Consider the following 25,614-nt stretch of genomic DNA (forward strand, 5'->3'; position numbering starts at 1 on the left):
TACAAGGGCACAGGATCCTACATGACTGATCCCAGATGGCAACTCCTGGCTACTTTATATCAAATTCTAAATTTTTTTTCATGAATAATGTTATTCTTTTTTGTTTGTAAAATATCTAAGAAATATTATCAACTCTGGAGCTGTAAGATATCCTTTTTAATGTAAATGCATTTCCAAACAGATAATATAAAATTTATTTATTAGTGCAGTGGTTCTACATTTTGTGAAGTAATTTTGTAATGATATTTTATCTTTCTTATAAATTTCAGGGAAAAAATATATTGCTTGAAGTAATATGATAGATTAGTATTTCTGTATCTCATTCTGCTTACTCTTAAATCCAAGCCAGAAGTGCTTCTCCTAAAAATATAATTAATAATAATAATTACTAAGTATTATTATTATTATTATTGTTATTATTAATTTGCCTACAAACATGGTAGGATTTCTATGAAATTTATTTGGGCTCCTTCTTTATGCTAAAAGGCACAACTACAAATCTCCTTCAGATACGCATTTCTCTATCTTAGGATTCCTATGAAAATGTTGTCCTACAATTCCCTAAATATTCATTACAAGTGACATTTTACAGTGAAAGTAGTCCATAAGACATCACTTTAAGTTTCTAACAGGGTGTATTGTCTGCCTACAAAGATTTATAGGGTCTTAGATAATTCAGTATTTTAAAATATTATTTACAGACCCACTCTGTATTTAATCTTTGGTTGGAGAACCATTCTTAATTTGAGACTTCCTTGATGAGAGAGATATTAGTTTTTTAATCCAGCACACCCTGAATTATATTAATATATTAATATTAATTAATTAGTAACATATGAATTACATTAATATATGTTGTATTAATATATAATATATTACATATATTCATAATATATCATAATACAGAATATATTATATATTATATTTATGTATATATTACATATTAATATATAATATAGTAATATAGTAATAATATATTACTGTAATTGATATATAAATATATAAATAATATATATAAATGTTTTTATATATATCAATTCTATTTATAGTATATATAAATATTTATATATATCAATTCTTTCATATTCTAATATGAAAATCCTGGTAGAGTTTTCAATATTTCCTCCAGAAATATTAACTATATCATTGAGTTCTTTGAATTCCTTTAATATTTTAGGTGCTGACACAGACTTCTTTTCACTCTATAAAAAAATTTCCTTTTCCTCCAGGCTTAAAGGATTTTTTTAAACTTCCCTTTGAGCCCTCAGCAACAACTTTTTCAAGGTCCTTATGTTTCTCTTAACAGTTTCTTGGGTTTTTGTTTGTTTGTTTTGTTTTGTTTTCTTCCTGCTACTTGATCTTATGACAACATGACATAATTTCAGTATCCTTTTGGGGTCCAATGCCACTTCCAAGTATCAAAATATATTTTAGTTAATATTCTTGGTTAACAAGTCACTCCAAATATCAGTGTTTTAAAGCAATACTAAGTTATTATTCTCATGAAACTCTTGTTTGGGCAGGGCTTTATGGACCAACGATTTTTGTGTCAATTGGGACAACTCAACTAGAGTTAGAGATCCACCTCAAAAATGGTCATTAACATGACAGTGAGTTGGTGCTAATTGATGACTGGGGGCTCACCAAGCTAGATAGGTTATTTTTTTCATGTTGGCCCTTCCTCAAGCTTCTTGTGCTTCTCATAGCATGGTGGTTGGGTCTTACATATAATAATCTACATATATAAATTGTATAGAAATATATATATATATATATATATATATATGTATATATACATAATCGTTTATAAGCATAAATTACTTCATGAATTCATATACACTAAACTGTGTATCAGTCAAATATACTCTCATAAATAATTTTCAAATGATTGAAGGCTAAAGCATACAATTTTCCTGGACCAAAATGTAGTAGCAATTCCTGTGCTGTATGATTTTAGAATGACTTATGTTTGAGACTGATAAGAGATCTCATAGTTGGCATATTATTCTCTAGTCTTATTCTCTTATAATTCTTTAAATTTAATTGAGAGAAAAATTATTGAATGTAGCATTTTATTGTAGTATTTCAACATCAAGGAATAAATGATATGTGGTAATTCATTCAGAATTAATGTTTCGCTTCCTACAAGATGTTTGCTCAGCATCATATCACACATCCTTGTTATTATTACACAATATTTTTGTATTCCAAATAAACTGGACAACAAGGATATATTGCAGTACATATTACATGTCAATATTGGTTTCAGAAGTAATATTCAGTAATTCATCACTTACACAAAACACCACAGTGCTCATCACAAAAATTGCCCTTCTTAACATCCATCACTCAAGTAGCCCATTCCCCACTCAACTCTCTTCATCAACCCTCAATTTGTTCTCTTTTTCTTTTTTTACGATTTGATTTATTTATTTTACAGAAAGAAAGAGAGCGTGCAAGAAGGGGAAGGAGCAGAGGGGCCAGAGAGGAAGGGGAAAGAATCTCAAGCAGGCTCTGCATTGCTTGACTACATGAATCTGAGATGAGGAACTAAAACCAAGAGTTGGGTGGTAATAAACTGAGCCACCTAAGTGATCCAATTTGTTCTCTATTTTTAGAGTCTCTTTTTTATTAATAATAAATTTATTTTTTATTGGTGTTCAATTTGCCAACATACAGAATAATACCCAGTGCTCAATCCGTCAAGTGCCCACCTCAGTGCCCATCACCCATTCACCCCCACCCCCCGCCCTCCTCCCCTTCCACCACCCCTAGTTCGTTTCCCAGAGTTAGGAGTCTTCATGTTCTGTCTCCCTTTCTGATATTTCCTACCCATTTCTTCTCCCTTCCCTTCTATTCCCTTTCACTATTATTTATATTCCCCAAATGAATGAGAACATATAATGTTTGTCCTTCTCCAATTGACTTATTTCACTCAGCATAATACCCTGCAGTTCCATCCACGTTGAAGCAAATGGTGGGTATTTGTCATTTCTAATGGCTGAGTAATATTCCATTGTATACATAAACCACTTCTTCCATTCATCTTTCGATGGACACCGAGGCTCCTTCCACAGTTTGACTGTTGCTGCTATAAACATCGGGGTGCAGGTGTCCCGGCATTTCATTGCATCTGTATCTTTGGGGTAAATCCCCAGGAGTGCAATTGCTGGGTCGTAGGGCAGTTCTATTTTTAACTTTTTGAGGAACCTCCACACAGTTTTCCAGAGTGGCTGCACCATTTCACATTCCTACCAACAGTGTAAGAGGGTTCCCTTTTCTCCGCATCCTCTCCAACATTTGTGGTTTTCTGCCTTGTTAATTTTCCCCATTCTCACTGGTGTGAGGTGGCATCTCATTGTGGTTTTGATTTGTATTTCCCTGATGGCAAGTGATGCAGAGCATTTTCTCTGTCTCTTACGGTTGGGCACCTGAGTGGCTCCATGGTTGAGCGTCTACCTTTGTTTCAGGTCATGATCCCAGGGTCCTGGGATTGAGTCTTGCATCAGGCTTCCCACAGGGAGCCTGATTCTCCCCCATCCCATGTGTGTGTCTCTCATGAGTAAATAAAAATCTTTTAAAAATCTCAATATTTTATGGTTTGTTTACTTCTCTTTTTCCTTTTTTCCCCTCCTCCCATATATTCATGTTTTGTTTCTTAAATTCCACATGAGTGAAGTCATACGGTATTTGTCTTTCTCTGCCTGACTTATTTATCTTAGCACAATACACTCTAACTCCGTTCATATCTTGCAAATAGCAGGATTTCATTCTTTCTGATGGCTGAGTAATATTCCTTTATATATTATATTCCCCTTACATCTTCCTTATCTATTCATCAGACAATGGACATTTGGGCTCTTTCCATACTTGGCTACTGTTGATAATGCTATTTAAACATCAGGATACATATATCCCTTTACATCACTATTTTTGTATCCTTTGGGTAAATACCTAGTAGTGCAATTGCTGGATCATAAGATAGTTCTATTTTTAACTTTTTGAGGAATCTCTACATTGTTTTCCAGAGTGTCTGCAACAGTTTGTATTCTCACCAAAAGTGTAGGTGGGTTCCCCTTTCTCTGCATCCTTGCCAACACCTCCTGTTTCTTGTTTTGTTAATTTTAGCCTTTCTGATGTGTGTGAGGTGGTTTCTCAACATATTTTTGACTTGTATTTCTCTGATTATTATTAATTTTGAGCATCTTTTCATGTATCTGCTAGCCATCTGGATGTCTTTTTTGGAAAAGGCTCCTTTCTGGTCAGATTACTGGTCATTAATATTATTTCTCTGAAGGGTGTTGCTATTTTTACAATTATCTGGTTAATATTTATTAATTTCTTACATTTCTTTGGAGATAATGCTTATCCATTTTGTTTGTTTTTCCTTTTTCCTATTATAGGTCAGGCTCAATAATTGTCTCATTGATATATTTTATCCTTATCAAATTATATGGGCTTACTTGCCATTTTGATGATCAGTGAATCTGGCAAAAATAATACAATTTCCATGACTGCATTTACATCTATGAAATTCTTCCATTTCAAGGGAAGAAAAACATTCTGATCACATAACTGATATAAAATTACCAAGTATGTCTCTTCCTTTGTTTCATCCTAATACTGAGTAAGTAGAAAATAAATAAGACAAATAAACTCTTTGTTTAAACAGATGATTGAAAAAAAAGATGATTGCTCTCACCTGATATTCTCAAATCTTCCCAGGAGTGTAGAGTTTCCTGATGATTCTCTCTAGATAGGAGGTCCAGATCTACATGCAGTGGTTAAGGTACTATCATAAATATACACATGATATTAGTATTTGCATCTCTACATGTAGCTGGAAATATCCCATATTGCTCTAAAATGTGAAATGCCATTCATATCTCAGACAGTAGTATAGAGGTTCATTGTTCCTAGAAGCTCTTTTTGAAGTTCTCTCTTTATATATAAAATAATGTATTTCTTAAGTTTTTTACAACTGCAGTAAATTTAGTCTCTGTCATAAAATTCACTAAAGAAACTTGTAATGTAATTTTCAGTTACAATTTGGCTTTGAAGATGACAGCTTTCTGCCTTATCTCTCTGGCTCGTGTCTTCATCTAACAGATATACAGAAGAAATAGTCTTGCTTCTTCTCTTTTCTAAGTCACCAAACCTTGAGGAGTGCCCATATTTTTTATGAGATTGGCTCTAGTTGTTGTCCATTTGCAGAAGTAAGGTGATCTGCATAATTTGTAAGAAACTCGTGGTCAATTCTTACTCAGTTTTGATAATCCAGTATCATCAGATATTCTATTAAGACTATGCATATTTATGCATCTGAGTTTATATTCATCGATGCAATGTCCATCGTAAGTCAACATAACTTTTAAACATCATGAACACTATCTGCTTCCAGAAAAGTGAGTTTAGCCATGGTGTACTTCATAACAGATTAGCCATTCCAAGTGGAGCCTGGGAATTTTATACATATAAAATATGACTTAAGTGAAAAATTGCATGAAATAAAAATGTTTGCATTCAAAGCAAAATAAAGAGACCGTGGAAGAAAATTTTTATGATAGTGACAATATGATACTCATTTTAAGTCACACAATTTCCCCTTTGTTATAGGCCTGCATTTTAAATTATAGGTAAAATTAATGTTCTTGTTTGACTTTGTTGGAATCCCTATATTTATTTCTTAAAAATGCATAGGACGAAGACATAGAAAACACAGTGGTCAAAATAAATGGACAGAAATAAAATATACCAAGTGAGGTGACAAGATTTGGAGTCACATTTTAACATATACTGTGTGTATTGGAAAAATATTTAACTTTTTTTGCTTCTAATTTCTCATTAGAAAATGGGAATCAAAGCACTTATACGGCTGTTATAGAATGCAAAATAATCTATAAAAGTGCTTATCTGGGAGCAAAACAAATAGTCAATGTTCAAGAAACAGTACCTCAGTGTAGTAGACTCACTTAATTTTTAACAACTTAACTATTATACTGATCAATGTACTTAACATTATCTTCATGCATTACTAAAAGAGAGATAATTACAATATGTCTAAAATGTTAACAAATACAGAAACAGATTCATTTGGCACTGGGTAACTTGAAGAATAGAACTAAGTGTACTGGGGTTTTACATTTGCACATTTCCTCAACCATCTTTTCAAGGCTCCCTTGACTTCACTATTCCTTAGACTGTAGATGAGGGGGTTCAACACAGGGGTGAAAATCGTATAGAAGGCTGAGACCACTTTATCATGGTTATCTGACCTGTATGATTTGGGTCTCATGTAAATAAAAATAGCAGCTCCATAAAAGAGTCCCACCACAGAGAGATGTGAGGAGCAGGTGGAGAAAGCCTTCTTGCGGGCTTCTGTAGTACGCATCCGAAGAACAGATGAGAGGATGAGACTATAGGAAGTCAGGATGAGGGAAAAGGGGACCAGAAGCATTAACACACAGCAGATGTACATGACATTTTCAAAGACTGACGTGTCAGCACAAGCCAAACGCACCAGTATGGGGGCCTCACAGAAGAAATGATCAATTTCATTAGCCCTGCAAAATGGAAAACTCAGGGTGGCAGCAGCCTGCATGAGCCCATCAGCTGCCCCAAGGAACCAAGACCCCACAGTCATTCTCAGGCATAATTGCCAGCTCATGAGAACAGGGTATCTCAGTGGGTGGCAAACAGCCACATAGCGGTCATAGGACATGGATGCTAAGAGGAAACTTTCTCCACCGCCCAGTGTGAGTGAGACAAAGATCTGCAATCCACAGCCAGCAGGGGATATGGACTTCTTGCCACTCAAGTAGTCAGCTGCCATTTTGGGCACAATGGTGGAGACCAACGTCATGTCCATGAGAGAGAGTTGGCTTAGTAAGAAGTACATAGGTGTGTGGAACCGGGAATCCAGGAGAATCAGGAGAAGAATGAGGGCATTTCCATTCAGGGAAGCAATGGCTATTGTCATCACCACAATGAAGAGAAAAAGGTGGGATCTTGTGTGATTAAAGAGTCCTAGGAGAATGAAATCTATGGTTGTGTTGCTCTTCTCCATGAATTCTGCAGCTGGGATGCTGCAAACGGAAAAATTGAAAAGGAAGGAGTTTTTATCATCTAAAGATCTTAACTTCAATACAGTTTTAGACAAGTATTACATATTGAATCCAAGGTCTTTATTCAAAGTTCTACTTCCTAGTTAAAATGGCTTTTCTTGACTTATAATATCTCTTCTCCATAGCTCAACTTTTTAATGTTGTAAATGAGGTAAGGCTATACTTCACACTAAAGTTCATTGGTTGACTGAGATAATAGATCAAATGTATCAAAAGTAGAAGACAACTGTCAAGGTCTATGTTGTAAATAGTAAAAACTTAAAATTTACAATATGATTTGTATTGCTACTTGTATCATTATTTGTATTGTTTGTATCATTATTTGTATTGTCGTTATTGTGCTTTCCTGAAACCAATATTAACCATTTGAGAAAATAAACACAAAAGTTTGTCATTTACATTTGTTTGACTCACAGATCCTTTTTAAATTTTGAAAATCGTAACATATTCAAATTATTGTTTCAGTTCTTTCTTTAATAAATGAAAATTAAAGTTGTTTTAATGTGGGTTAGAATACTCTGAATACAACAGGTAAGAATAAGTAAACAAATTCTCTAATGAGGAAAGATAATATGTGTGATAGTTGATAAATGTTATTTTCTTATTATTAAATATTTTTATTCCCTTTCACTATTTTTTATATTCCCCAAATGAATGAGACCATATAATGTTTGTCCTTCTCCGACTGACTTATTTCATTCAGCATAATACCCTCCAGTTCCATCCACATCAAAGCAAATGGTGGGTATTTGCCGTTTCTAATGGCTGAGTAATATTCCATTGTATACATAAACCACATCTTCTTTATCCATTATGAGTGGCAAATATCAGAAAGGGAGACAGAACATGAAAGACTCCTAACTCTGGGAAATGAACTAGGGGTGGTGGAAGGGGAGGAGGGCGGGAGGGGTGGGGGTGACTGGGTGGTGGGCACTGAGGTGGGCACTTGACGGGATGAGCACTGGGTGTTATTCTGTATGTTGGCAAATTGAACACCAATAAAAAATAAATTTATAGAAAAATAAATAAATAAATAAATAAATAAATAAATAAATAAATAAATATTTTTATTTACCTGATTTTTTATTTTATTTTTATTTACTTTTTTAAATTTTTTTATTGGAGTTCAATTTGCCAACATATAGCATAACACCCAGTGCTCATCCTGCCAAGTGCAAGTATTCCAACTCATCAATCCTTGCTCTGAAATCTGTGTGTTTCTACATTTTTAATAAAATGAAAACATCTCTCCAGCTTACTAGGGCACCATTTCATCTGGAAATATGCAATATTGGAGACTTTGAATAAGCCAAGTAAATATGAAAGGAAAGAATGAGAGGATCTTTGATGTCAATAAATGCTTGAAGAAAATAGTAATAACTATAATAAGAAGTAAAGTGGTTAATAGTACAGGGATGCAATTTTAAAACAACTTCATTACCATAATTACTAGTCATAGATAAAGTATATTTGGAAATAAACAGCAATTTATTTCAATAAATTAGATATTGATTAACTAATATTAATTAACTTAAATATCTAAATTAGATACCTGGTCATCTTTTATAAATAATTTTTAATATTTAATATAATAGATCCATTTCCTCAGGAGACACAATTGAAATGATTGAGCATACAGAAATGAACATAACTTCATTAGGAAGGGTTTGCATCTTGAGAGCTATTGTACTCTGAAAACAAGATTTCTTGCATTTACCATTTTTTTAGCTCCATACTAAACCAAACCCGTGAACTCATGAAGAGTAGAAGAGCATATAGCTTTAAGAACCCAATTCTCTTTTATTAACAGAAAAATGCACAAATATATCTCTTTTGCTTTTGTACATGTATACATTTGCAGATATATCTATTTCTGATATGGACAGTACAGAAATATTTCATATAAGGCTTTAGAAACATCATTATGTTTAGCCCATCAAGAATTTGTCTGGCCATTCATTTCCTGCTGCAGAGTTTGGGAGAGTGATGATGTATTTTAATCTGAAGGGTTTAATTTTTTAAATTCTCTAATGCTATAAAAATTAAATGACAGACCCCACCTCTTGCAAATCCATCTCACACACATGCAGTCTTTTTAAGGGACATGTGAAGAGGTGGTGCCAATGTCTCTCTATATTGCTACCATCGCCTTGTGAGCATTTATATTTGAACTAGAACTAACACAACAGCACATGGTAACATTGTCGTCTTTGAGATGGCGTGTTTAATCACTGGATACCAAACAAATAAGCAATCTATCTATCACAGTATTGCAAAGTCTTGTTGATTTACAGCACATTTTATCTAGCAAATATAGCCCAGTGTTATATATACTATTCAAGACATCTCTCTTCTATTACTGCCATCGCCCTTAGACTCCTTGATCACAGTCTTCCTCTGCCTTCCTTATAACTTTAAATCATCCTCAGACTCATCTTATTGATGCAGGGATGTATGGGTAAAGAACACTAGACTTTAGATACGTAGTTCTGGTTTAAGAATAATTTCTGTCATTTTCTGTATATTCAGTGAGGAGTAAATTACTTGACCTAGTTTCCTTCTGTTTAAGTTGACTTAAATGTGTTAAATTTTGAAACTTCTACACAGATTACTCAAATAATTAAAATATAATTTGTGCATGAATTTTGAGATAATTTTCCAAATAATTTTGTGCAGTTAAACAAATTTTTAATTTTAACTTAAAGTGTCACTCTATATCCTTTATTTTCCATTTTTCACATGAATAGTAGCTAGAAAGTCATAGCACAAAATGCCAATTTGATATTTGATCAAATGCTATTGGAACAGGAAGATTAAATTCTAAGATAAATAGATAATAGAAATTCAGTCACACACACACACACACACACACACACACATACACACGTGTGTATAGCTACATAAAATGACAATGTAATTTACAGCCATGACTCTTTACATCAGAATGAAAATGTAGTAAATAAATAATTCTATAATATTCTCTTCAGCTGTGGAAAATTGTGCTATATAATACTTTTATAAATTAGGCTTTTCCACCTGCTATGACAAATAATTTAAAATATATTTCAGTTTAAATGCATTATTTATGTTTACATATATAGAGCTAATTAAGTTTGACATTTTTCACTAAATATAATACAAAGAATTTTATTTTATTTTATTTTTTTACAAATAATTTTAAACAAGAAAATTTTAACATTCTTGATATATGAATGCATTTACTTGTTAGGTAAAACATTTAGCTTTTCTTTAAAAGACTACATTAACTCAGCAAATTAATGAGAATATAGGCAGATGTTCATAAGTAATTATTCTTTAGGTCAATTGTAGGCAAGATTAATTCTAAATTACTAAGTAAGTTTCCAGAATATGAATGAAAAACTTGAAAACTATGGACTCTTTTTCTAAAAGTAGGATACATATTTCCCCCTCCAGGAATGAGTTTTGGGCAATTTGCAAGGAATCCATCCTTCAGAGAAAGAAAAGAAGGATTTTCTCCATTATCTTAAAAGGAACAGTATAGGGGATCCCTGGGTGGCGCAGCGGTTTGGCGCCTGCCTTTGGCCCAGGGCGCGATCCTGGAGACCCGGGATCGAATCCCACGTCAGGCTCCCGGTGTATGGAGCCTGCTTCTCCCTCTGCCTGTGTCTCTGCCTCTCTCTCTCTCTCTGTGTGACTATCATAAATAAATGAAAAAAAAAATTAAAAAAAAGGAACAGTATATCTTATTTCCCCATTTTTTCTTATTTATTGTAAGCCCTTTATTTGAAAAATATTTAAGGAATTCAATGTATATTAACCTCAAAATCATGCCCTTTTTCGAGCTGGTAGGGAAATTGATTATAATCTCTTTCTTCATATTTATGCTTACATCTAAGAACAAGTGGAGATCATTGTCATAAACTGTTGGAGTTTCCATCCAAAATTTACATTTCTTTTCCTTCTACCATCCTGCCTTCCACAAAGAAAGCACGTCTCTGCCCACAAGACAATTATTTAACATGGATAGTTTCTTGAAATAGTCACATCATTCAGTTAAAATGAATGATGAATGATGAATTCAATAATTTGACTGAATTGACTATTAAAAATCTTTTGGCTCACTGGTCTTGAGTAGATACAACTGGCATCTTACATCTTCCGAATACATGTAGACAAAAAAAATATCTGTAGACAATAGTGAGACTTCTGTATCCTTTTTTCATGAGGATGAAATTTTACAAAAGTTACTCTGCAATTCAAAATTCACATGTAACATTCCAAACACAATAATAAATAGAAATAATTTTAAGTTATTTCTTAACATAATGGAAAAATAATTTTCAAACAAATTAAACTCACCTCCCCAGTAGAGAGTAAGAATCTATTATATATATATATATATATGTATATATGTACATATATATATAATACTGGATCTTTCTGATAGGTTGCCTACAAATGTTTGCTTACATCAGTGTTGAGAATACTGCTTTCTGTTCCTGGCCTCATGCCATATTTATTTACAAGTTTTATATGACCACTTAAAGTTTTCTACACCTACCAAATGCTTACCCTCCAGCAATGACATACTCAAAGAAAATAATTTTTGGCAAGGGAAAACATTTAAATATTTATTGAGAATAAATGATGCAATGAATTAATTTACCTTTCAGGATTATTTTTTTCAAGATTTATTAATTTATTTACTTGAGAGAGAGAGAGAGAGAGAGAGAGAGAGAAAGAGAGATGGTGAGAGGGGCTGAGAGAGAGAAAGAGAGAGAAAGAGAGAAATAGAATCTCAAGCAGATCACACTGTGTGAAGAGCCCAATGCGGGACTTGATCTCATGACCCTGAGATCATGATCTAAGCTGAAACCAAGAGTTGGACACTTAACAGATTGTCCCACCCAGGCGCCCCTCCCTCTGGGGTTTTGCTAAAAGACAAAGGACTCCAAATGGGAAGGTGAAAATTGTGGACCTGTTAAGGAAAACAGCAAATACAAGGAATTGTCAAATAGAAAAACTGGAATACTACTCCTTGAACAGAACAAATATAACTTAATTACCTGAAATAAGCAGATTGTTTATGTTTCTTCACTGTGTGATGATAATGATAGATGTATTCATTAAGCATTTCTACATGCTAGCAAAAATGTTCAGCACTTTATATAGCTTTACATGTATTTTACTTTCAAAACAGCTCTTTGATCTATGAACTTCTGCACTCTACTAGAATGCAAACAATGTGAATGTTTTTTCTCCTTTTTTTTAGTTTTTATTTTATATGGAATCTTGTCTCACATTTAGATCTTTCATCCATTTTGAGTTTATCTTTGTGTATGGGGCAAGAGAGTGATCTAGTTTCATTCTTCTGCATGTGGATGTCCAATTTTCCCAGCACCATCTATTGAAGAGACTGTCTTTTTTCCAGTGGATAGTCTTTCCTCCTTTGTCGAATATTACTTGAACAAAAAGTTGAGGGTACACTTCTGGATTCTCTATTCTGTTCCATTGATCTATGCATCTGTTTTTGTGCCAGGACCACACTGTCTTGATGACCACAGCTTTGTAGTACAACCTGAAATCTGGCATTGTGATGCCCCCAGCTACGGTTTTCTTTTTTAAAATTCCCCTGGCTATTCGGGGTCTTTTCTGATTCCACAGAAATCTTAAAATAATTTGTTCTAACTCTCTGAAGAAAGTCCATGGTATTTTTATAGGGATTGCATTAAATGTGTAAATTGCCCTGGGTAACATTGACATTTTCACAATATTAATTCCTCCAATCCATGAGCATGGAATATTTTTCCATTTCTTTGCGTCTTCCTCAATTTCTTTAGTTAGCTAACATAATGTACAGAATAATATTTATTCTAGAAGTACAATTTAGTGATTCAACAGTTCCATACAACACCTGGTTTTTAAATAATATTCCTATATTTAACTATTCTGATGTAGTTGAATGGAAGAATTATGTTTAAATCATCTTAGATTTGTGGTTCTCAAACCTTAGGGAACATCCAAATGACATGAAGGGCTTGTTGATTACACTTTGAGAAGCATTTTATTTTGAATTGGGCATCAGTGGGGTTTTTTGTTGTTGTTGTTGGAGTTCAATTTGCCAACATATAGCATAACACCCAGTGCTCATCCCATCAGTGTTTTGATAGCCTATCAACTCACTAATCTCCAAATATGTTGGTGTGTATGTATGTTTTTAATTCTGCTTCTATATTTACTCATTTTGTGATTTTGAATTACCATTGTAAATAAGCTTTGTGTTCCTCTTCTGTAAAATACATATAATAACACTACTTAATTTGTACTATTATTAGATGGATTAAATAAAATATAAACTATTTAGAAGAGAATCTAGCCCATCATAAATGCTATATCATAGTTCATTGTTATCATGATGATTTGTGTATAATGGGGGATACAAAAATCTGTCTTGGTGTTGTCTATTTTTTTAGATAAGAAAATTTATCTAAAACAGAAAATAACACAAAGTCTGCCATTTCAGTGTTACCCTGGAACACTGTTTATCAGGCCTGCTCAAAGACCGTGTTTCTTTAGATGAATAATCTGTGCTTGGCTTACTATTTACTACTATTGGGAACCTAGAATCTGCAATCTTGCATATTAACATGAATATTTGTGTCCAATACAAATGCTAGTACTTGTATCCAGCAATGAAGTAAGAACTCAAACAGTTGTACTATAGTAAAACAAAAACACCAGGGATGAGAGTTTGTAGATTTTGTCCTCATGACACTAAATGTGTGATGCCTTTTCCAACACCGGTTGCCCAAGTCTCTGACACCAATTAGGTATTACACAATTCATTCCCATTTTGACATTAGCTGCAGTTAATGCACACCCAGTATGTTTAAGTCCCACAAGATGAGCCCCACTTCAGATGCCAGTTGTAAGTATTGGGTTTTGAGTTTACTCACATTTCTTTCTGACTTTGCTACAAAATTAGAGGTTTCACAACAACCTCCTAAGCATCATTGATTTGATAGAACAACTCACAGAAGTCAGAACAATGCTATACTAATAATCACAGCTTTCTAAAAATGATACAAATGGATAACCAGATAAAGTGGCACATGAGTGAGTGCCAGATGGATTCTGAGCACAGGGCTCTTGTCCCCATGGAGTTGGGTTGTCCTCCCGGCATGTGTATATGTGTACTGACTCCACCTTTGGCCCTCAGTCTGTCCATGTCGATTTTATGGTCTCTGTTGGGGCCAAGTGTCCTGGGACTTTTGGAGATTAATATATGTACCTTAGAAATGCCTGCCAAGGTTAGGAGTGGGGAGGCTTCTTTTGGCTTTCCATACATTTGTGAAAATAGTATAGTCTCTCCGTTCCTTTTTTGTAAAATTATTTATTTATTCATGAGAGACACACAGAAAGAGAGAGAGGCAGAGACACAGGTAGAAGGAGAAGCAGGCTCCATGCCCGACGTGGGGCTGGATCCCAGGTCTCCAGAATCAGGCCCTGGGCTGAAGGCAGTGCTAAACCACTGAGCCACCCGGGTTGCCCTCTCCCCTTCCTGATACACATATGGCACTGAGACAGAGCAGGGACTGAACTTGATAATCCTGAACCCTGACTGCAAAATCCAGCATTTCTTGGCTGCCTCAATATGGAGAAAAAAAAAAGCTGAAACTGTATGCGTCTTCAGTAACATATCATGCAGGATGCAGAATGGGAGTGCTTGCTAAGAGCAGATGCTTACTTCAAAGGTGGGTGAACACCAGACCTAATCAGTCTGTAACAAGAAGGATCCCAGTGCTGACCTGTCACTGACTTTTGCCCTCATTATAATGCCAAAAAAAATCACACCCAGGGGTAGAAATTAAACATGCTAATTAGTTAATTTGATGCACAAAGAAGCATGACCTTTAAGTGTGCAGGTGCTAATAAATCCCTATCCCTACATACTTAGATGCTGTATTTCCCACATCTAAGTATCTTTTAAAAACTCTCCATGACCTCTCTGTAGGGAGTCAGCCAAAGGACACTCCTTTGTACTGCCTTTCTTGTGCTCCAGCATAAACCCCAAAGAAGTCTCCCTTTAAACTCCCCTTTGGCCCCTTAGTGAATTTCTACTGCTTAGAGACTCCAAGGGCCGGATTTAGTATCAACACCATGAGGTCTGTTAAATGTTTTTTTTTTTAATTTTTATTTATTTATGATAGTCACACAGAGAGAGAGAGAGAGGCAGAGACACAGGCAGAGGGAGAAACAGGCTCCATGCACCGGGAGCCCGACGTGGGATTCGATCCTGGGTCTCCAGGACCGCACCCTGGGCCAAAGGCAGGCGCCAAACCGCTGCGCCACCCAGGGATCCCAAGTCTGTTAAATGTTAATTGTCAGATGCATGTATATCATTGACATGCTTGCAGCTCATTTGATCTCATTATAGTTTGCACCCTCCCTGCTCTACAAAATTGGGAGACGAGGGTCCAAACTTCACAGAGAATAGGTCTGGACTGTTTCTTGCCTGATCCCCTAGTCATTAGGTTATCCTGAATAAAACTCTGTGTAAACCATATGGAGTCACCTGCTTTCTCAATGGGGAGAAGAGTCCCTTCTCCTCCACCTTCTATCAACATGTTAGCCAATTCAGAAGTTTTGTAAATCTCTTATTTATGATTTATGGACTTAGTTACAGAGGCATGATTGTGGTCATTGTTCATTAACTCACATTCCATTCCATCTACCTTCCTTGGAGGTGGGGATAGGACAGAAAATTCCGGACTTCTAATCAGAGATTGGTCTTTCCAGGGAACAGCTTCTCTCCTGAAGCTGTCTAGGAGCCCACCATTAGTCAGCTCATTAGAACAAAAGACATTCTTATCTTACTTATCACTCAGGAAATCCCAAGGATTTTAGGAGCTCAGTCCTAGAAATCTTGGGACAAAGACCAAATATTTTTCATACTGTATAACAAAAACAAAAATAAAAATAAAAGTAAATAAATAACATTTATTTCACTCAGACTTTGTCAGACATTTATTACAAAGCCCTGTTTAACTCAAATCTCCTTGAACGACCTTTAATACTGTTTATTCCCTCATGGATGAGTAAATAAATACTTGATAGATATTTATTCATCCTATATTTGTGTAAAAACCATTTAAATAACTTTATAAAATTATATTTTTGTAGAAGATTTATCTTATGTCTCCCACTGGCTCAGATTTGAATTGGGTCTGGTAAGAAAATTGTAAGTGGTATATAAAATCCATAATTAAATAACTCCCTTTCCCTTATTCCTTTTGCAGAACCCTGAGACCAACCACCTCGTTCTCCTTTGACCTCAGATACCAGACAAAATTTTCAGAATATGAGATGTCATAGCATAGAATACAGCCACCATCTGAGAAGCACTGGGAATTGAGTCAAATGGGTCAAAAAAGGTGAAGGGAGTAGCATATGGGCAGAGTTTTGATCTATTTATTTCCTGAACCCATCTCACAGTGAGATCTCACAGGGCCAAAAGTGATCTGAATTGGAGGAAAGAAATAATGAAGCATATGGAAAATACAGTCTAAGATCTTTTTACAGATATTAGGCAACCTATATCAGCTTTTCAAAACACAATGACCTACGCCAGTGGGCAAATGTCAAAATACAGACAGTGAAAAAATAAGTAATTAAGGAACCACTGATCCATGAAGTAATTTATATTCAGGTGTACATTGTTCACTTTCATTGTTCTCAGAAGTATGTGAGGAATCCTTGTTTTTTCAAATAAATAACTAGGAGTGGGAAGGGGATTTTAATGGTCAATGGTCATTATTGCTAAACATTCTACATATAAAAAAGTAAAAAAAAAAGTAAATAAATTGTCCTGCCCAAGCAAGATGTCAAAGGAAAGCTCAAAGAAAATCACTGTTCACATAGAAATCTGTAGGATTGGGAATCCCTAATATCAGCATTTATGCATTGAAAAATAAACAAGATGGGGAACCTATGTGGCTCAGATGGTTAAGAATCTGCCTTTGGTAGCTCAGGTCATTATCCCAGGGTACCTTATGTACCTTAGAAATGCCTGAGAAGGCTGGGAATGGGAAGCCTTGCTTTGGCTTTCCATACTTTTGTGAAAGATAGTATAGTCTCTCCCCTTCCTGATACACATATGGCACTGAGACAGAGCAGGGACTGAACTAGGTTCTCCTCAACTTTGACTGCAAAAAAACAGCCTAGCTCCATGCTGGGCTCCTGCTCAATAGGGAGTCCATTTCTCCCTCTCCCTCTGCCTGCCATTCCCCCTGCTTCTGCTCTCTCTCTCTCTCATAAATAAATCAAGATAATAAAAAATAAAAATAAACAAGATATTCTAGGCTATGAAAACATGTAATATTCTACAATCCTAAGCAATACTTTGAATTGGCCAACTATCAGTTTTACAGATCTTTTTTTGAAAAAAAAAATAAAGATTTTATTTATTTATGAGAAACACACAGAAAGAGGCAGAGACATAAGCAGAGGGAGAAGCAGGCTCCCTGAAGGGAGTCTGATGCAGGATTCTGGATCCCAGAATCTCAAGATCACCTGAGGTGACAGCAGATGCTCAACCACTCAGCCACTCAGGTACCCCTAGTTTTGCCAATTTCTTGACAGTAGAAGAAATTATGTTTTACATATCATTTGTATTTTGCTAATTTTTAATTTTTTTTCTAGGCAGGCTGGGTGGCTCAGTAGTTTAGCGCTGCCTTCAGCCCAGGGCGGGATTCTTGAGACCCAGGATAGAGTCCCATGTCAGGCTCCCTGCATGGAGCCTGCTTCTCCCTCTGCCTGTGTCTCTGCCTCTCTTTCTCTCTATGTATCTCATGAATAAATAAATAAAATCTTTTAAAAATTTTATTTTTCTTTTTTTTCTCAGCAATACTACTTTTATTTTTAAAATTCAATTAATTAACATGTAACGCATTATTAGTTTCAGAGGAAGAGTTCAGTGATTCATCAGTCTCATAATACCCAGTGCTCATTACATCACATGCCCTTATTAATGTCCATCACTAAGATACCCCATCCCTTACCCTACTCCCCTACAGCAACCCTCAGTTTGTTTCCTATAGTTAAGAGTCTCTAACGGTTTGTCTCCCTATCTGACTTTATCTTCTTTTATTTTTCCCTCTCTTTCTCTGATCCTGTTTTGTTTTCTTAAGTTCCACATATGAGTGAGATCAAATGATTTGTCTTTCTCTAATTGATTTATTTCACTTAACATTAGCATAATACACTATAGTTCCATCCATGACATTAGAAATAGTGGTATTTCATTTTTGATGGTTGAATAGTATTCCATTTACCACACACACCCCACAATTTCTTTCTTTTTTTTTTTATGATAGGAACACAGTGAGAGAGAGAGAGAGGCAGAGACACAGGCAGAGGAAGAAGCAGGCTCCATGCACCGGGAGCCTGACGTGGGATTCGATCCTGGGTCTCCAGGATCGCGCCCTGGGCCAAAGGCAGGCGCCAAACCGCTGCGCCACCCAGGGATCCCAACACACCCCACAAGTTCTTTACCCATTCATCAGTTATTGAATATCTTGGCTCTTTCCATAGTTTTGATTTAGTGAACATTGCTGCTATAAACGTTGGATTCCAGGGTTCTCTTTGGATCACTACATTTGTATCTTTAGGATATATAATAGTAGTGCAATTGCTGGGTTCATAGGGTAGCTCTATTTTTATCTTCTTGAGGAACCTCCCTACTAGCTTCCAGAGTGGCTACAGCAGTTTGCATTCCCACCAAGTAGGGTTTCCCTTTCTCCACATGCTTACCAATATCTCTTATTTCCTGACTTGTTAATGTTGCCATTCTCATTGAGGTGAACTGATATTTCATTGTGGAAATGATTTGTATTTCCCTGATGAAAAGTGATGTGGAACATTTTTTTATGTGTCTGTTGGCTATTTGTATGTCTTCTTTGGAGAAAAGTCTGTTCATGTGTTCTGCTCATTTCTTGACTGAGTTATTTGTTCTTAGTGAATTGAGTTTGATAAGTTCTTCATAGATTTTGGAAATCTTTATCTGAGATGTCATTTGCAAATATCTTTTCCCATTCCATTGGTTTTCTTTTAGTTTTGTCAATTGTATACTTTTTTGTGGAAAACTTTTTATCTAGATGAAGTCCGAGTCGTTCATTTTTGCTTTTGTTCCCATGCCTTTGAGATGTGTCTAGCAAGAAGTTGTTGCAGCTATGGTCAAAGCAGTTGCTGCCTATGTTATCCTCTAAGATTTTGATGGATTCCTATCTCACATTTAGGACTTTCATCTATTTTGAGTCTACTTTTGTTTCTTTTTTTTAATAAAATAATTTTTATTGGTGTTCAATTTACCAACATACAGAATAACACCCAGTGCTCATCCCGTCAAGTGTCCCTCTCAGTGCCCGTCACCCACTCACCCCCACCACCTGCCCTCCTCCCCTTCCACCACCCCTAGTTCATTTCCCAGAGTTAGGAGTCTTTATGTTCTATCTCCCTTTCTGATATTTCCCACACATTTCTTCTCCCTTCCCTTATATTCCCTTTCACTATTATTTATATTCCCCAAATGAATGAGAACATACACTGTCCTTCTCCAATTGACTTACTTCACTCAGCATAATACCCTCCAGTTCCATCCACTTTGAGCAAATGGTGGGTATTTGTCGTTTCTAATGGCTGAGTAATATTCCATTATATACATAAACCACATCTTCTTTATCCATTCATCTTTCGATGGACACCGAGGTTCCTTCCACAGTTTGGCTTTTGTGGACATTGCTGCTAGAAACATCAGGGTGCAGGTGTCCCGGCGTTTCACTGCATCTGAATCATTGGGGTAAATCCCCAACAGTGCAATTGCTGGGTCGTAGGGCAGGTCTATTTTTAACTCTTTGAGGAACCTCCACACAGTTTTCCAGAGTGGCTGCACCAGTTCACATTCCCACCAACAGTGTAAGAGGGTTCCCTTTTCTCCGCATCCTCTCCAACATTTGTGGTTTCCTGCCTTGTTAGTTTTCCCCATTCTCACTGGTGTGAGGTGGTATCTCATCGTGGTTTTGATTTGTATTTCCCTGATGGCAAGTGATGCGGAACATTTTCTCACGTGCATGTTGGCCATGTCTATGTCTTCCTCTGTGAGATTTCTCTTCATGTCTTTTGCCCATTTCATGATTGGATTGTTTGTTTCTTTGCTGTTGAGTTTAAGAAGTTCTTTATACATCTTGGAAACTAGCCCTTTATCTAATACGTCATTTGCAAGTATCTTCTCCCATTCTGTAGGTTGTCTTTGAGTTTTGTTGACTGTATCCTTTGCTGTGCAAAAGCTTCTTATCTTGATGAAGTCCCAATAGTTCATTTTTGCTTTTGTTTCTTTTGCCATCGTGGATGTATCTTGCAAGAAGTTACTGTGGCCAAGTTCAAAAAGGGTGTTGCCTGAGTTCTCCTCTAGGATTTTGATGGACCCTTGTCTCACATTTAGATCTGTCATCCATTTTGAGTTTATCTTTGTGTAGGGGGCAAGAGAGTGGTCTAGTTTCATTCTTCTGCATGTGGATGTCCAATTTTCCCAGCACCATTTATTGAAGAGACTGTCTTTCTTCCAATGGATAGTTTTTCCTCCTTTATCGAATATTAGTTGGCCATAAAGTTCAGGGTCCACTTCTGGGTTCTCTATTCTGTTCCACTGATCTATGTGTCTGTTTTTGTGCCAGTACCACACTGTCTTGATGACCACAGCTTTGTAGTACAACCTGAAATCTGCCATTGTGATGCCCCCAGATATGGTTTTCTTTTTTAAAATTCCCCTGGCTATTCGGGGTCTTTTCTGATTCCACACAAATCTTAAAATAATTTTCTGAGTACAGATTCTTTGTCTCTTTGGTTAAGTTTATTCTTAGGTATCTTATGGTTCTTGGTGCTATTGTAAATGGTATTAACTTTTTAATTTCTCTTTCTTCTATCTCATTGTTAGTGTATAGAAGTGCAACTGATTTCTGTGCATTGATTTTAAATTCTGAAATGTTACTGAATTCCTGTAAGAGTTCTAGCAATTTTGGAGTGGAGTCTTCTGGGTTTTCCACATACAGCATCATGTCATCTGCAAAGGGTGAGAGTTTGGCTACTTCTTTGCCAATTCAGATGCATTTTATTTCTTTTTGTTTTCTGAGTGCTGCGATTACTCCTTCCAATATTCTGGTGAACAACAGCGGTGATAGTGGACATACCTCCTGTGCTCCTGATCATAGAGAAAAGTTCTCATTTTTTCCCCATTGAGAGTGGTATTTGAGGTGGGCTTTTTGCAGATGGTTTTTACGGTATTGCGGTATGTTCTCTCTATCCCTACACTGTGAAGAGTGTTAATCAAGAAAGAATACTGTACTTTGTCAAATGCTTTTCCTGCATCCATTGAGAAGATCATATAGTTCTTGCCATTTCTATCTTTAATGTGTGTACCACATTGATTGATATGTGGATGTTGAACCACTCTTGCATCCCAGGAATAAATCCCACTTAGTCATGATGAATAATCCTTTTAATGTACTGCTGGATCCTATTGACTAGTACTCTGGTGAGAATTTTGGCATCCATGTTTTTCAGGGATATTGGTCTGTTATTCTCCTTTTTTTGGTAGGGTCTTTGTTTTGAGGATCAAAGTAATGCTGGATTAGTAGAAAAAGTTTGAGATTTTTTCCCTTCCATTCCTATTTTTTGAAACAGCTTCAGAAGAATAGGTATTAATTTTTCTTTAAGTGTTTGGTAGAATACCCCTGGGAAGCCATCTAACCTTGGATTCTTGTTTTTTTGGGAGAATTTTTATTACTGCTTTAATCTTGCTGGTTATAGGTCTGTTCAAGTTTTCAATTTCTTCCAGGTTCTGTTTTGATAGTTTATATGTCACTAGGAGTGCATCCATTCATTTCAGATTGCCTAATTTGTTGGCATAGAGTTGCTCATTATATGTTCTTTTAAAAAAATATTTATTCATGAGACACACACACACAGAGAGAGAGAGAGAGAGAGAGGCAGAGACACAGGCAGAGGGAGAAGCAGGCTCCATGCAGGGAGACTGACATGGGACTAGATCACAGGACTCCAGGATCACACCCTGGGCTGAAGGCAGGTGCTAAACCACTGTGCCACCCAGGTATCCCTCATTATACATTCTTATAATTATATGTATTTCTTCAGTGTTGGTTGTGATATCTCACCTTTCATTCATATTTTATTTACTTGGATCGCTCCTCTTTTATTTTTGATAAGTCTGGCCAGCGGGTAATCAATCTCATGATTTTTTTTCAAAGAATCAGCTCCTAGTTTCTTTGATCTGTTCTACTATTTTTTTCATTAAATTCTGATCTAATATTTATTCTTTTCTCCTGCTGTGTTTAAGCTTTATTTTCTGCTTTTTTTTTTTTCTACGTCCTCTAGGTATAAGGATAGGTTGTGTATATGAGCCATTTCTTGTTTCTTGAGAAAGGCTTGTATTGCCATATACTTCCCTCTTAGGACTACTTTTGTTGCATCTCCAAGATTTTGAACAGTTGTGTTTTCATTTTCTTTTCCCTTTTTTAAGATTTTATTTATTCATGAGAGACACACAGAGAGGCAGAGATATAGGCAGAGAGAGAGGGAGAATCAGGCTCCATGCAGGAAGCCCAATACAGGACTCAATACTGGGACTCCAGAATCATGCCCTGAGCCAAAGGCAGACGCTCAACCACTGAGACACTCAGGCATCCCTCATTTTCATTTTTTCCATGATCTTTCAAAAATTCTTTAATATCCTGGTTGAGCCATTCATTTTTCCATAGGATGCTCTTTAGCTTCCATGTGATTTCTTAACCAAATTTCCTCTCATTATTGGGTTCCAGTTTTAAAGCATTGTGGTCTGAAAATAGGAAGGAAAAGATCCCAATATTTTGGTACCAGTTGAGATCTGATTTGTGACTCAGTATGTGATCTATTCTGGAGAATGCTTTGTGCACTAGAGAAGAATATGTATTTTGTTGCTTTAAGATGGAATGCTTTGAATATATCTATGAAGTTCATATGGCCCAGTGTGTTAGTCAAAGTCTTTGTTTCCTTATAGATCTTCTGCTTATGTGATTTGTCCATTGCAGTGAGTGGGGTATTAAAATCTCCTACTATTATTTTATTATTATCAGTGTGTTTCTTTAATTTTGTATTGTTTCTTTATATCATTGGCTGCTGTCATGTTAGGAACATAAATATTTCTGATTATTTGCTCTTGCTGAATAGAGCCCTAAATATAATATAGTGTCTTCCTCAGCTCTTATTACAGTCTTCAGTTTAAAATCTAATTTGTCTGGTATAAGGATTGGCATTGCAGCTTTCTTTTAATATCCATTAGCATGATAAATGGTTTTCGACCCCCTCACTTTCAATCGGGAGGTTCTTTGGATCTAAAATGAATCTCTTGTAGACAGCATATTTATGAGTTTTGCTTTTTTTATCCTGTGTCTTTTGTTTAGAGCATTTAACTCATATACATTCAGAATAACTATGGAAAAATATGCATTTAGGGGATCCCTGGGTGGCTCAGTGGTTTGGCGCCTGCCTTCAGCCCAGGGCATGGTCCTAGAGACCCGGAATTGAGTCCCGCGACGGGCTCCCTGCTTGGAGCCTGCTTCTCCCCCTGCCTGTGTCTGTGCCTCTGTCTCTCTGTGTATTTCATGAATAAATAAATAAATAAAATCTTTAAAAAAAAGAAAAATATGCATTAAGTATCATTGTATTACCTGTAAAGTCACTGTTTCTCTTTATTGTCTCTTTCTTTCTAGTGTGTTACTTTGGGCCTCTCTTTTAGCTTACAAGATCCCCTTTAATTTATTGCAGGGCTTAATGATTACAAATTATTTTAGTTTTTGTTGTGGGGGTTCCTCAAAGAGTTAAAAATAGATCTGCCCTACGACCCAGCAATTGCACTGCTGGGGATTTACCCTAAAGATACAAATGGAATGAAACACCGGGACACCTGCACCCCGATGTTTCTAGCAGCAATGTCCATAATAGCTAACTGTGGAAGGAGCCTCGGTGTCCATCGAAAGATGAATGGATCAAGAAGATGTGGTTTATGTCCTGGAAGCTTTTTATCTCTCCTTCTATTTTGAATGACATCTTTGCTGGATATAATATTCTTGGCTACATATTTTTTCTCATTTAGCACCCTTTCTTACCTACCAGGTCACAGTGGATAGATCTACTGCCAGTCTAATAAATCTACCTTTGCAGGTAGAAATTTCTACCTAGCTGCTTTTAGGATTTTCTCTTTGAATCTGTAATATGCAAACTTCACTATTATATATCAAGGTGTTCACCTATTTTTGTTGAATTGGGGGGGGGGTTCTCTGTGACTCTAGGTCTTGAGTTTCTGTTTCTGTTTCTTTCCCCATATTAGGGAAGTGCTCTGCTAATTTTCTCCAGTAATCTGCCCCTCTCTCTCTTCCCTCTTCTTCTGGGATCCCAAGTTAGAGCCTCCATTTTTATTGCTCCTCATTAATAGTCTATTTCATTTTGAATTGATTATATATTAGTTCTTTATTTCTCTGGAAATGGATTTTATAGTGTCTTCCATGCTTTTTTTATAAACCAGCTAGTATCTTTATAATTGTTATTCTGAACTCTGGTCTGACATCTTATTTATATATATCCTGATTAGGTCCCTAGCAGTCAGTATACTGCCTTTTGTTCTCTTTTTTGAAGTGAGCTTTTCCATCTTGCTATTCTTGCAAAAAGTGGTTGCTTTCCCACTTGTGTTGCAGCAATGCTTTTCTTAGATTTCTGGTTGAGTCCGCAAGAGTTCAGAATGATTTGATAGCTAAATAGCTGAATTCCCTGGACCTGACAAAACTAAGGTCTCCTACTCCTCTGCCATCTTGGACTCACCAGTATTTTGCTAATTTCTAAAAGGCTAAATGACATTTAATTCAGCAATGAAAAATTATTTTCTTTTCTATAAAGATATTTATATCATTGATCCATTTTTTTCTTTTGAGATTTGAGACTACTTATGAATCTGGTAACCAAATGATTTATAGGACTATTAGTGCAGCTGCAAACTAATAAGCACAGTTGCAAAATTTTACCCCATCCTTCTTTCCTTTGCCTTTAAATATGCCTACTTCTCCTTCAGGGAGGTGGAGACATTCATCTTTGTGTATGTCTTCCTTCCTTTGTGGTCTTCCTTCCTCTCCTCATTTGGCTATTTCTCAAGTAAACTCTTTCCTTGCTTCATGCTTCTTGTCTCAGTGATGAGCTCTTTTCCTCATAAGATATAGTAACCTAGGTTTGGTTACACATTTGGCAATCCCATCAGGAGCCCCTTTCCATAGTTTGTTGGCCCCTGGCTGGGAATGGGAATCTGCTGATATGCATCTGCCTCAGCTCTTTATCATATGGACCAACCCTGCCCACCCCCAACTGGCACTAAAAATCTTTTTTTTTTTAAATCACCTGTATTCTCATTGGA

At 36.0% G+C, this 25,614-nt stretch overlaps 1 protein-coding gene across 1 annotated transcript; it reads right to left on the reverse strand.

Moving 5' to 3' along the window:
• Nucleotides 1–6,121: 6,121 nt before the first annotated feature.
• On the reverse strand, nt 6,122–7,066 carry LOC144288414 (olfactory receptor 2T33-like). The gene has a single exon (XM_077855917.1). The coding sequence runs from the start codon at nt 7,064–7,066 to the stop codon at nt 6,122–6,124; it is 945 nt and encodes a 314-aa protein (XP_077712043.1).
• Between the last annotated feature and the right edge of the window lie 18,548 nt (nt 7,067–25,614).

The sequence above is a fragment of the Canis aureus genome, chromosome 18 (genome assembly GCF_053574225.1).
Source record: "Canis aureus isolate CA01 chromosome 18, VMU_Caureus_v.1.0, whole genome shotgun sequence".
Classification (NCBI taxonomy): domain Eukaryota; kingdom Metazoa; phylum Chordata; class Mammalia; order Carnivora; family Canidae; genus Canis; species Canis aureus.